At 37.6% G+C, this 13,710-nt stretch overlaps 1 protein-coding gene across 1 annotated transcript; it reads right to left on the reverse strand.

The window, feature by feature from the left end:
* Positions 1 to 9,440: 9,440 nt before the first annotated feature.
* On the reverse strand, positions 9,441 to 11,394 carry LOC107676114 (gremlin-2-like). Its single transcript, XM_016470639.1, has 3 exons — positions 11,061 to 11,394; positions 10,651 to 10,787; positions 9,441 to 9,716 (listed from the first exon to the last, which is right to left on the reverse strand). Exons 1-3 carry the CDS (start codon positions 11,392 to 11,394, stop codon positions 9,441 to 9,443), a joined length of 747 nt encoding a protein of 248 aa, XP_016326125.1.
* Positions 11,395 to 13,710: the final 2,316 nt, after the last annotated feature.

The following is a 13,710-nucleotide window of genomic DNA, read 5'->3' on the forward strand; positions in this document are numbered from 1 at the left end:
TGTATATATATATATATATATATATACTCCTCATATACTGTTTATTGTCTGAGAGACTTAACAGCCATTTCTGCTCAAACAGACAAACAGACTTAAATATAGTTCTCAAATATCTTCTTAAATTGATCAAATGTTGTACTATCGCATTTTTAGACAATATATTTTTGCTGGTCAAATTGACTGCAAACAGAAACTATTTTGCATATATTTTTACACATACATGGAGGTCTCTCCAAACATTATAAACTTAAACTGAACAGGAGGGTTTCATCAGTGAGGACATCTCATACAGTAGATGCCAATTTTGTGTTTGATGGTGATTACATATGCTAAAGCCTAGTTTAACCCTCTAACAAACCTGCTGACATCAGTAGATTTAAAGTAAAACATGGTTTGACAGATTTATGAGCTCCAAAGTGTTTTTTTTATTGTCCCTCACAAGTATAGTCGTACATGTTCACAGAAAGTACACTCGTTTGTTAGAATATCTTAAATCATAAATGGAGACGGGGTGACATTTTTATGCTTGTTTTGTAGCTTCTTGTTAGTAGCCTAGGTTATTTGTGACAATTCCTCTTTTCAAAATAGTATTTGGCGCCCTCTAGTGGATTCATGGGTTTAATAAAACATTCGACTATTTATATTAATAAATAAAAGTGTATAATTTCTATTAGGTTTTTTTTTTTTTGTACAAAGCTTCAATTCAACGAAGAATGGATATGCAACTAAAGTAATCGAATTAACTTATTCCAGACAAGCTACACTGAGTTTTGATATAGTCAGAGTGACTAGTGCTTTATTTACTCCCCACAGCTAACATGAATCGTGGCAGACCTCGTAGTTTAGCTTTCTCGACTCACCTTTGAACAACAAATAGCTGAACTCTGCACGTCTCAGGCCTTGATTCACTGTGGGGAGAACGATGGAGAAAACTGAGCTCTACAAGCCGCTCTTTGACCAAAAATCTCAATTTACATTTTCAGTCAATCTCAAATTATAAATTTTGTTTAATAGAATTCTGTGATTGAAATGGTTTCTCTCATAACTCACATGTGTAGGTTATCCTAAATACACATAATTTAAATAATATTTTCACACTATTTGCATAGTTTAGCAAAATTAGTTTGATTGGAAAAACAAAAATATTTTGTTCACAAGTTTACCTTAATTTGTCTTTTTTTTTTTTTTTTTTCCCACATATCATATCTTTCAATTCAAGATTTTCACAGACACTGTTTTTTTTCCTCTTGATAACCAGGTACACCAACAACAGAAAAAAACATAATTAAACAATAATTCAACTTATTGGGAAATTATTCCCTGTGGACACAGAACATGGACATTAATTTGAAAATATAAGAAAATTATTTAAAAACCATACATAATGAATATTAATTATGGTTTGTTTTTATTTTACTCTTTATTAAACATATAATTTATTTTACAATAGATTTTCAGAGTTTATGACTGAAAATCTGGGTCTAGGACAACAAAGTAATAATAATTGATTAAAGGTAATCAAAAAATTAGGACAAAAACTATTATGAAGAAATTGTGAAAAGTTTTCAAGACAATTTCAATTTGTTAAAAGAAAAAGAATATCATTAAAACCGGGGACATAAAAATGTCATTTATATACACCTAGATAGATAGATTTAGGGTCAGGCCAGGTCTTGGCATGCAGGGTCACAGATGGAGCACAACACTGAATATATTTGAGAGACTGGCATAGTTACCCAGCCATGCCATCTGCTTCACACACACTTCATATATACACATATCCACGTACAAAAACATATAAACACTTAATCAGGAGGTGCGTATATGAGAGCGTATATATTCAGGCCTAAAACCCCCATCACACACATACAGTCCTACTGATCACTTAACCTTAAGCAGAATAAAAGCCCCCTCTCCTCTGTTTTTCCTGTCTCCAACGTGTTATTGAGTGCGTGCCAAAGACAGGAGAGGCGTTAAAGACAGATAAACTCAGCCATCTTGCAGGTGTTTCTATCAAAAGACTCACCATACAGAGCCAAACTCAGCCTGGCAGAGTCTTAATGCCCTGGACTACTGTCATTCTCAGGAGACGTATGTCATTGATAATGTCTGCATGTGTGTGTGTGTGTTTATTCTGCACCTGTCGGATGGTGGGAGGCAGTGTGTGAGATAGAGAGATGAAAAAGCAACCATCTGTGTTTCTAAAGGAACAAAAAACAGGAACAGAACAAAAAACTAAGAACCTTCCAAAAGAATGCATTGACAAAGTATGCCTAAAAGGAAGTGTGCGTATTATTTTAGTTGTTGTTTTGATTAGATAAATTGTTCCCAGAAGTTAATTATATATTAAACAAAACATTATTTATTAATTTGTATTTCATTCATTGTATTTTTTTAATGTAATTTAAAGACATTGTTTAATGTATAGCCCTCTGGCAGTTAAAGCGTTAATGTATAGCCCTCTCTCTCTCTCTCTCTCTCTCTCTCTCTCTCTCTCTCTCTATATATGTTTCTCTACACCATACACACGTTATAGAAGCTGGAACTTCTTAGGAACATGACGTAGAACACGCGCTGACGAATGACGGAAAGATGTAGCCTAGTTTCCCGGGAAATCCATCCCGACCGCTCTAAATCATTATTATAGACTTACTATAGTGTATCTATGTAAGGTAATACATGATAGTAAACGTTAATAAACTTTACTAATTTCTTTTTTTTAAAGGATGGAACTAAATATTATAGTTTTACTTCATATTAGCATATTTGCATATCTGTCTTCAAGTCTGATAGTAAAATATAGGGACATTTGTGAAGTGGAAGTTTTGCAAACATCCTAATAATAATAATAAAACAATGACCAGATTTAGTCTGAATTAAGATTTCAGTCCATAGTAGCTAGCTAGAATGGGACAGCATTTTGGTTTGTTTGGTTTATTGATAAAATTATATTTCCTATAAATAAAATAGTTTGGTCATGTATCTTACAATGACTTTTGTAACAGGGTTGAATTGGTCAGCTTTATGAAAGCGAACACAAAAATTAAAATTGAAATTCCCGAAACATGATGTAGGTTTATTTCAGCTGCGTTGCATTTTGCTTGATCCTAATGAGATCTGTATTTTCTCTCTCCCTATCGTTACTTTAACTATGGGTGACAAGGGCACCTTGAGCTGCAGATGTTCTCACCGATGACAGATGGTATTGGCATCATCTGTGCATGTGTGTGTATGCATGCAGCACGTTGGCATCGTGCAGGGACAGCGGGCAGAGCCCATACCGGCTTAGCGCCACCTGCACCCCCTAAATTGTAGCCCGAGACCCCTCTCCCACTTCCGTATATACGCTTTCTGTGTGCATGTGTGTGTGTGGGGGAGCTTGAATTCTAGGCAATCACAGTAGCAAAACCAAAACAAAGCACAAAAAGATCCCAAAACATTTGAAATTGGCCATGAAAATCGAATAACAATGTCCAAAAAAACTATTTACCTAAAACTGGCATTCTCAGTTTAGATTGGTGCCCGATGGGAGTCTGAACAAAAGAATCTGGATTCACAGTGAATCCCAATTGCAGTGTTTGATGTAAAACAGCCGTCCTGGATGTTTAATTGATAACAGAGAAGCTCTAATTGTCTCATTTATCTTTATGCAGACAGTGCAAGGCTGGTGGAACGATTGCTCCAGCCTGGCCAGCAGAGTTAGGCACAGCGGACGGATGAAATCCAGCAATAAAGCAGGCCAGAATCTCTCGAACATTTCATTTCACACATTTAGACCTTTTATTTTCTTTCTATTTGGCTGCAAATTCACATCCAGTCCTTCACTTCATCATGCAAAGTGACTTTTCTTTTGATTTTTAAGTCACAATTTGTGTTTGAAATGGAATACTAGCGTCTAACAAAAATATGTTCTAAGAATGTTTTGCTAAAGTTCCAATTAAGTCAGAAATGTTATTCCTGAATGTTCTCTGAGCATTCAAAACCTCTAGTTTTTTTTTCTCTTGGTTATGCAAAGGTTACAGAAATTGAGGAAACATTGGACTTTTTATTTCGCAAATATAAGGTAACGTTATTTTTGAATAATCTCTGAACGTTATATAGTATAACGACGTTTAAAAGAAAAAAAGTAAAAAGTATAATTAACATGTTTGTGCTGACGCTTCACAGACATTATTAAAGACCAGACAACTTTGAATGAAAGTTCTATTAATGTTACTGTACGAAAGTTAGCATGGTTACTACTTCAATGAATACTGCATTGTATATACTGTATACTGTTTACTAAACTGTAATAAAACTGTGTTCCAAAAGGAGGTTTTTGCAGCGATGCCATAGAAAAACCATTTTGGGTTCTGTTAAGAAGCATTTGTGGAATGGAAAGCTCCCATGGATTTTGAAGGTTCTTCACGGAACCATAGGTGCCAATAAAAAAAACTTTATTTTTAAGAGTGTACATACTATGTACTGCATATTGGTAATGTTAGCACGGCACGCTATTCCAAACAGTGCCACATTCTCACAGCTCTTTTTAAAAAGTTTTGCACGGCATCTGTGCCATGTTTAACACAAGACATTTAAAAGCTTACAGCTGTGTCGCTCACTCCCACTCTCTGAGCATTGTGTTCTCGAAATGAGCGAAGAATCAAAGTCCCAAATCAATTAGAGACTCTCTGGAGTCTGAGTGACATTCAGAATGCACGCTCAACTGTGCCCAGATTTTCTCTCTTCGCTGCACTCCGCTCAGCACAATTTGAGAAACAAAATGGCTCCCACGAGCACTTCCTGCATCTCTGAGAGTGATGAATTCTTAAAGGGAATTCCATTTCCTTTTCCTCTTTCCCCTTTTGCACTCAAAAGCCATGTGTCGAAAGTTGAGGAAAAGACAAATAATGAGCTTCTCCCCATTAAAACCTGGCATACATTCCTGGAAGAAATGTATCATTTCTCCACTTTGTATCTTCTTCTTCTTTTTTTTTTATATTTTCTCTCCCAGACACTAGAATCTAATGTTTTACAGTAGCTACATTTCTATGCATCTGTTCCAAATCATTGTGAGCAGCCTTGCTGTTTACTGCCCACACTTTTCAAGATTTTCAAAGCAATGCCACAGAAGAACCATTTTGTTTCTGCTAAAGTACCTTTCAGAGATCAGTTTTTACAAGAACTCATTTTTTTTCTAAGCGTGAAGAGCATTTTAATAACCTAAAGATCTTTTTTTACCGTTATAAGAAACCTTTGTGCAATGGAAAGTTTCCGTGGATGATAAAGGTTCTTCATGAAACCATAGATGGACCATGGACCATTTTTCATCAATGCTTTGTTTTTGTCTGCCATCTTGAATAATTTTTTCTCTGTGTTCATTACAGAGCATTGTCTGACTGCATTTTGAAAAATACATATCTAAGTCAGCAGAATTACACTGCCTACATTCTGGAACAGCCTTAAAATACGGGCTATGTAGGCAGCTCACTAGGCGCCGTAACAGAGCGTATGTCTCCTGCTCTCTCAGGGTAAATGAACACAGTTATCCTGATGCCAGCAGACACCGGCACACATGGACGCTGAGCTCGGAAACATGGCACGGTGAGGCAGACGACAGGAAAATATGACATCAGGCAGGGCTACACAAGATGCTTTCGCCAAATGTCTGGCCTTAATTACCCTAATTAATGCAATTAGAGTTGCTATGTGACATCAACTGCATCTCACAGGCTTTAATCTATAATGTCTAATTAATATGTTTGCACATCCCACAGGTCAAAGACCAAGACCGAAAATCGCATGCATTTGTGCATGTACATGAGAGTGAATGAGAAATTAAAGTGAGGCTTTTACAGTAACCGGATTCTGTGAATGAACATAAACTGCAATTATGGCCTTGTATTTAAATTTATTTTAATCTATTTGAAAAGGCAGATTTTCTTACTTTTTTGTGTTCATAAATGGAACTTTAAACTCGACTCAAATTAAAATTGTGTATGAAATGTGCCACATAAATAAACTTGCTTTGTCTTGCAATCTTGAGATCCTGCATATTGGCTTCAGAATATGTGTAACGCAAGTCACATTGTCTATAACTGTATGATACTTTTATAGTGTTTTATGTATTTTTTGGAGCTCTTTGACAGAGGCATAAAAAGCTTTTCCATTTTTCCTTTTGTGTTCCATTGAAAAAAACAACAACAACTTGGAAATGGAACAATATGCGGGTAAGTACACAGTTCGCATTTAAATGAATTATTCCTTGTTTCTTCTAAAACCAGAGTTAGATACAGTTAGCTAACTTGCTACCATACACTGTGAATTAATGTGATCTATAAAAACCCTGGCCCTGTGTGCTTTTACATACAGCTGCTTTGGGTTTTATAGGTTGGACGTGAATTGAAGGCCACTCAATGTACAATTTCAATGGAGAATTGTATGATTCAACTGAAGCACTGGAAGCTGGCGGTGCCCTGCGGCACAAACTCCCAATGGCAATCATGTGCCAACCTTGCCCAGCTGCTCCTGGTTGTCCGTGCCACATCCATGTCATTGCAACCGTACCATCTCTAAGTTTACCCTGGCATTTCACATTAAAGACCCTGAGGCATGCAGGAACGCGGCCCCTCTCACCATGCTTAGAGCTGTCAGGTCCAACCAATCCACCATCCACCCATGGACCAGCTTCAGACCCAAGTCTGCATTTCAAAGGCCTCAATCAGTGCCACCTTATTAAAAAGGTTCAATATGCAAAAGTCCAACTGGTCCACTCTCAGGAGATACGCAGTGCTGGGCATGTGTGGGGTAGACTGAATATTAAACCAGGCTTAACAAACACAATAAGATGGGCTGAGTGACAAGTTATAGGCTACTAGTTTTTGTACTTGCTGTTCATGCAAACACAGGCGTTTATTAATATCAGCTTCAAAGGTAAAAGCTTGTTTCTTTGTAATGCTTTAATCAAATTTCCATAGTTGCCTATCACACCAATATGCCACCCGGGGTTGCAATGTTATGAACCGATCCTGCCAACCTAGCGATCGCACTAACCACACACCACTTTCCTCTAATGCAGTTTTAATGGCGCGTTTCTCTGGCGTATTTTCCCGCCGTTCTTTGCTTGCTCAACCCTACACAAGTAGCCTACTAGGATGCTCTCGGGTTCGCGTTGTTGTCATTTAACGAGCTTACCGACGGTGGTTAGATTTCCCGAAGCTCTGGTTCTTGGCACGAGTGAAGCGTGAGCCCAAATACGGAAGAAAAAAAAACAAGCCCTCGCCTCGTTCAGCGCCGTCGTGGCAACAGCGCCCTCTAAAGCGTTTTCGCAACTTAAATAAAAAGCTCCACGTCTGTTGCACGAGGAACCACTTTGGAATAAACAAATTATTAATTTACTTAAATTTACCTCATTAACCACTGCACTGCACAGACTGACGTAGACCAGAACTGCCAGTAAAATCCACAACCCACGCGAGGAGTAGATGGAGGGGGCAATTTCGCGCGCAATGCAAATTGCAGAAGCGGTTTTGACAGACTGCCAAGGCGATGTAAAGCACCCCCTTGTTCTCCTTCCGGCGATTTTTCGTATAGGACGAGTAAACTCGACCTTTTTTTTTCAGCCAGGTGCCAGAAAATCGATGAATAACACTTTTATTTTCCTCTGACATGTTCAGGACTGAAGTGCAGCTGTCCTATAGGGACACAGTTCCCGATTCCCACAGTTTTGAACAGAGTGATTAGGCAGCAACAGAGACTAACACTTAAAGTGCATTTTGATGTTAAACGATAGTCTCATTAAAGCAGCAAACTAGGTTCTTGCTTTTATTGTTTACCTAATATGCAAGACGATCAATACGTATTTTCTATAGCCTACCCCATGCAGGTTAGATATATAGAACCCATTGCTGAACTTCCAATAATATATAGCCTAATAATTGCCTATATTAGCCTAGCAGACAATACATAGCAAGCCCAAAGCACAGAATACATAAGCTACATACATATTCTGTAGGTTGCTTAGTTTGCTGTTATGAATAAAAATGAATTAGGAGGCATTTAAACAAACACATAGGCTACAGGCTTAGGTTATGGGCTTTCTTTCAGATGTTTTATTGATCTAGCACCTTTTTTTCATTGAGTACTGATCCACTTTGCGTGGTAGCCTATTTGTTGCTTGTACAGTTGTAGGCTACAGTTTAACTGATTATATTTTTTTCTTCGAAAATGTAAGAACTAAATTCTCTGATAATGCCACCAGACTCAAATAGCCTACATCTCAACAAAATACAACAAATATACGGTAACACTTTATTTTAAGGTGTCCTTGTTACACATATTACATACTTACAATTAGGCTATAATAACAATAAATTATGCATAATTACATGCAAGTAACCCTAATCCTAACCCTAACCATATAGTAAGTTAATGTACATGTAGTTAATTAATAGCCTATTACTCGGTACTTAAAGGTATAATTACACTGTAACAAGGACACCTTAAAATAAAGTGTAGCCAAATATACTTTTATCCGCAAGATTAATGCTGTGTAGGAAGAAGTCGAGTAAACCGGGCCACTTTTTACTGTCGTTGCAATGTGTTTCAATTTACCTCAATTCAAATAATTATTTATAAACACAACAGAATAACTAAAGTGTAAAAAAATGCTGAAATCATATTCATGCAACAGCGACACATCGGTAAAGCTATGAAATTACACGTAACCATACAATTACTGATTCTTTAAAAAGAAATTAAATCAAGAGCAGCATCGTCATTTCAGTTATGTTTCAATTTACCTCAATTCAAATAATTCTTTATAAACACAACAGAATAACTAAAGTGTAAAAAAATGCTGAAATCATATTCATGCAACAGCGACACTTATCGGTAAAGCTATGAAATTACACGTAACCATACAATTACTGATTCTTTAAAAAGAAATTAACTCAAGAGCAGCATCGTCATTTCAGTTAACACAAAGATACGATACCGCTGAATATCAGACGGCAGTTTCCCCTGTATTCCCGGGGACTCGTGTTTAACACATCCTGAACCGAATCTCGGTCACTCTTCAGACACACAACACAAATCTTCCACATTTATGTGGCTTGGTAATCCTATAAATACACACACCGATTAAATATTAGAACGTTAAAAAAAAACTTTAAAATGTCTGTTAGAAATGAAACATTTCCGTGTTCTGAACTTTGACCTCTTCACTGCTTGTTTCGCATTTGCACTCCTCAACGATCATGACGCGCCTCTCGCGCACCTCTGCCCCGCAGCGCAGGGGTACGAGCACAGAGCGCGGTTTAGAGGGACTGCATCGAGTGCACTGCGCTCTTTGCTGTCCACGGGACTCTCCGCTGGACGGGACGACTTGGTAATCCTATAAATACACACACCATCGGTGCACTTAAATATTAGAACGTTAAAAAAAAACTTTAAAATGTCTGTTAGAAATGAAACATTTCCGTGTTCTGAACTTTGACCTCTTCACTGCTTGTTTCGCATTTGCACTCCTCAACGATCATGACGCGCCTCTCGCGCACCTCTGCCCCGCAGCGCAGGGGTACGAGCACAGAGCGCGGTTTAGAGGGACTGCATCGAGTGCACTGCGCTCTTTGCTGTCCACGGGACTCTCCGCTGGACGGGACGAACATGGAGCTGCACTGACCGTAGCAGAGATTATTGTGAACGGTCACCGTCTCACAGCCGTCCTCCGTTAGGCGCTGCGAACAGAAAGTCATTTTGAAAAATAAGCTATGGCTCAAGAACAAGCAAGTAAATGTAATAAGCTAGCACACCCGTTTAAATGAAGGCATGCATTTTCACACAAGTTAATACTTAATGCTAATAATAACAGCAATAACAATAATAGGTAATAACAATAACAACTTGCTAATAATTTAGTCATCCTTAACCTATCGTTTACACAGTAATGTCGCTTGTATGAAAAAAAAAATCCAGTTTTTCAAACAATGTAAGCTAAATTGCAATTTTGAAGTCTGATTTTAAACCCGGTGTAAATAGGGAAAAAACAAAAACAAAAAAACACATGATTAGTTCAATTCTTAGCATATTCTTACATAGGCCTATAATCTTTTTTATGTAGCTTATTTATGTTTAGGCTATAAATTCTCGTTTAGCCATAGTTTCCCTTTGGTCACAATATTAACTGTTTAAACGCCATCAGACTAATTATTTTTTTTTTTTAGGCTATGTGTTTTTATGCTTTTTTCAGAAATGTTTTTATTTTTTATTTTGTTTGTTTGTTTTTTTTCCCCCATCAGAAATTTAATTCAAAGTGATCAAACAAGTGCAATGCACTTATCACTGCATGATTTATATTATTATTGTAGGCTACTTAAATTTTGAAGACAGCAATTAAATTGAGGTTTTAAGTTTATGTTTTTATAGTGCGTACCAAATAGGGTAGCACTTCATTAATAATAGATAATTTGTATAAATATATATATATATATATATATATATATATTAATTAAATATTAAATAGGCCTATAAGAAAATCCCTTGAGCACCTGTGTAGCTACAGTAATACCTATGCAAAATCAATTAGAAATAAAATGCGTCCTTTTAAAAAAAAAATACATACATAGCCTACATAACATACAATGAATGAATAAATGAATGAATGTAGGCTACCTGTGTGAAGGGCACTGCGGCACAGCTCTGTTTGCTCGTGTCTTTGGGATTGATGCGTAGCGCCACGGCCTGTTTGCTTCGCTCGCTTTTGTGCATCACTTTCTGCCACATCTCCAGACCCTGTTTCCTCCTGGCGTCTGCGCTGGTGCTGCTCGCGCTCACCTGAGGGAGCAGGGCCGCAGGTTTGTTATGGGACAGGACTGACGGACCGGGACGTCCGAGGGCCAAAAAAGCAGGAAACGCATGTTTTTATAGTGCGTACCAAATAGGGTAGCACTTCATTAATAATAGATAATTTGTATAAATATATATATATATATATATATATATATATTAATTAAATATTAAATAGGCCTATAAGAAAAAAATTTAATCCAGACCCTGTTTCCTCCTGGCGTCTGCGCTGGTGCTGCTCGCGCTCACCTGAGGGAGCAGGGCCGCAGGTTTGTTATGGGACAGGACTGACGGACCGGGACGTCCGAGGGCCAAAAAAGCAGGAAACGCGCCTCGACTCGGTGAGTTTGTGGACGACACGTGACTACCGGCGGCCCGTCGCAGAAAATGAGGGCTTAGTTTGACAACTCTGACAGATCCCCGAAGCGGCTCGTCTGGTCCGTTCCCGGAAGATTCCAAATCTTTCGCGACGTGTCGGTGAAAGTCCCGCTGAAAGACGCTGCGAGGGAAAAAAGCGCCAACCAAAGTGACCACTGACAACAGAATAAAAAAGCTGATTTGAAAGGTCATTTTTGCTAAATTAGAGAATGTTACACACTAGCCTGTAGGGTTCGAAATTCGATTTATTTTCTTCCACTGTCGCTCATGAAAAAATCGCTGAAAAAGTAGCTTGTTGAGAAATCTCGCGGTTCAAGGTCCCGTATGGTCACCTTGCTGTCGTTGTGGACATGGAGCCAGAGCTGACCATTATATTCTCTCAACGGGTTCTTTGATGATTGGTCATCATTGCTTTATTATAGCTATTTATTATTTAAATAGCCTAGCTATTGTAGCCTACCTGTCTGAATAATGGCTGTGAGTGACAGGTGAGTTTTCGTGAAGTAGTGACAAGTGCACCTTTCATCTCTTCATATCACGCCGTGGGAACTGAAAGGCTTTGCTGTTGTGAGCTTTTCACTTTTTTTCCATATCAGTAGGCCTACATTTTTATTTTAGTCTTCATTTGACAACTTAAGCAGCATCGATGCACTCTTATTAAGCCCATGTATAGCCTATGTACACTCTAAAAAGTGCTGGGTTATTTCAACCCAATTTTGGGTCAAATATGGACTAATCCAGCTGTTGGGTTAAAATATGATTCAGACCACTTGTCATGTACAGTGCACCTGAGGAAACACTTGACACTTGAGCTCAACATCTGACTGTTTGAACTTCAGGTGAGCAAGAGCTTCAGTAGCCGTGAGAAAGAAACCATTTATTTAGCCATAAACACTAAAGTGATTATTGTGCATAATGGCTTTTCATTGTGAAATTAGAACAATTTCGTAAGCGTATTAGTATTAATGTTCTTGTTTTATAGAAATAAATTTTGGTCAATTTAGCCTATTTTCGTATAACGAATAAATAAATAGCCTACACTCTAAAAAATGCTGGGTTATTTCAACCCAACTTTGGGTCAAATATGGACTAACCCAACTTTTGGGTTAAAAATGTAATGTAAAAAATTAACCCAACAGCTGGATTAGTCCATATTTGACCCAAAGTTGGGTTGAAATAACCCAGCATTTTTTAGAGTGTAGGCTATTTATTTATTCGTTATACGAAAATAGGCTAAATTGACCAAAATTTATTTCTATAAAACAAGAACATTAATACTAATACGCTTACGAAATTGTTCTAATTTCACAATGAAAAGCCATTATGCACAATAATCACTTTAGTGTTTATGGCTAAATAAATGGTTTCTTTCTCACGGCTACTGAAGCTCTTGCTCACCTGAAGTTCAAACAGTCAGATGTTGAGCTCAAGTGTCAAGTGTTTCCTCAGGTGCACTGTACATGACAAGTGGTCTGAATCATATTTACGACCTTTAATAATCCCTTTGGAAAAAAAACTTTCCCAAGGGAATAGCTAGCAACAAAGGGACTTCTTTATTTAAGAAAAGGATTTACCACACCTGATGTAGCAAAATATTTATCCAGAACGTCCATTTATTTGCAGCTTTGATTTTGGACTAAGCCACATAATTCTTATTACAAATGAATCTTTCATCAAAGATCTAACGGTATAATGTAAATTAAAAATTTCAAAGTAGCCTACTTCATGAGGACCAAAGAAAATGTTCTACTATAACTAAGCAATCCAAACAACACATCCATTTTTTTGGCTTGTAATCATTGGCTATTGCTAAAGAAAGACCAAAAAAAAAAAAAAAACACTCTAAAAATCAATGGTTGTTTTTGCACCCAAATAAAACAGTTAAATTCTCACCACAGAATAAAACAAGCTAAGACTTTTGTACAAACAACAAAAATAAGACACGTGGAATCTCACACGTGTGTGTGTGTGTGTTTGCAGAAGACTGAAATATGATGACTTATCTTGATTAAATAATACCAGAGGACAATACACTATCTGGAAAAACTGGTCAGAACATTTTCTGACATTTACTTACCTGCATATTTATTCAGTATTTTATAATGACTACCCTATGAACATGTTTGTGCATGTAGGCGCATTCACTGTCCAGCAGGTGGAGCCAGAATTGTCTCACCAATCCCTGTGTAGGACTCGTAATATGGAACAAAGTTCATCGTTTTATCTTGGTTTGTCCTTGCAAAGCCGGACCCTTCTGAGTGCAGCAGACATTCTCTGTCTTGACTGAGGATGGCTTGAATCTCTCGCTTCATTCTCTGATATCTGATGGAACGCCGCGGTCTAACAAGGTCAAATAATTGATATAGTATACAGATAAACACACTTTTGCCTTGTCCAAATACCCACACTTGCGGTCTTGGCCACTTGAGAGCGTGTGCACAAGACTGTCCCAGGTCTTAAAGGGGTCATAGGATGCTACATGCACTTTTACAAGTTGTTTGAACTGAA

Source organism: Sinocyclocheilus anshuiensis, unplaced genomic scaffold, assembly GCF_001515605.1.
Source record: "Sinocyclocheilus anshuiensis isolate Anshui unplaced genomic scaffold, SAMN03320099.WGS_v1.1 scaffold469, whole genome shotgun sequence".
Classification (NCBI taxonomy): domain Eukaryota; kingdom Metazoa; phylum Chordata; class Actinopteri; order Cypriniformes; family Cyprinidae; genus Sinocyclocheilus; species Sinocyclocheilus anshuiensis.

Bases quoted from the DNA above. Each gene is read 5' to 3' on its own strand.
- LOC107676114 (XM_016470639.1), bottom strand. From the start codon at position 11,394: ATGACCTTTCAAATCAGCTTTTTTATTCTGTTGTCAGTGGTCACTTTG. The intron at 10,788-11,060 runs GCACCAGCGCAG...GCACCAGCGCAG, and splicing joins CCCTCAGGTGAGCGCGAGCA to ACGCCAGGAGGAAACAGGGT. The intron at 9,717-10,650 runs GTAGCCTACATT...TTCTGTTCGCAG, and splicing joins CCGCAGTGCCCTTCACACAG to CGCCTAACGGAGGACGGCTG.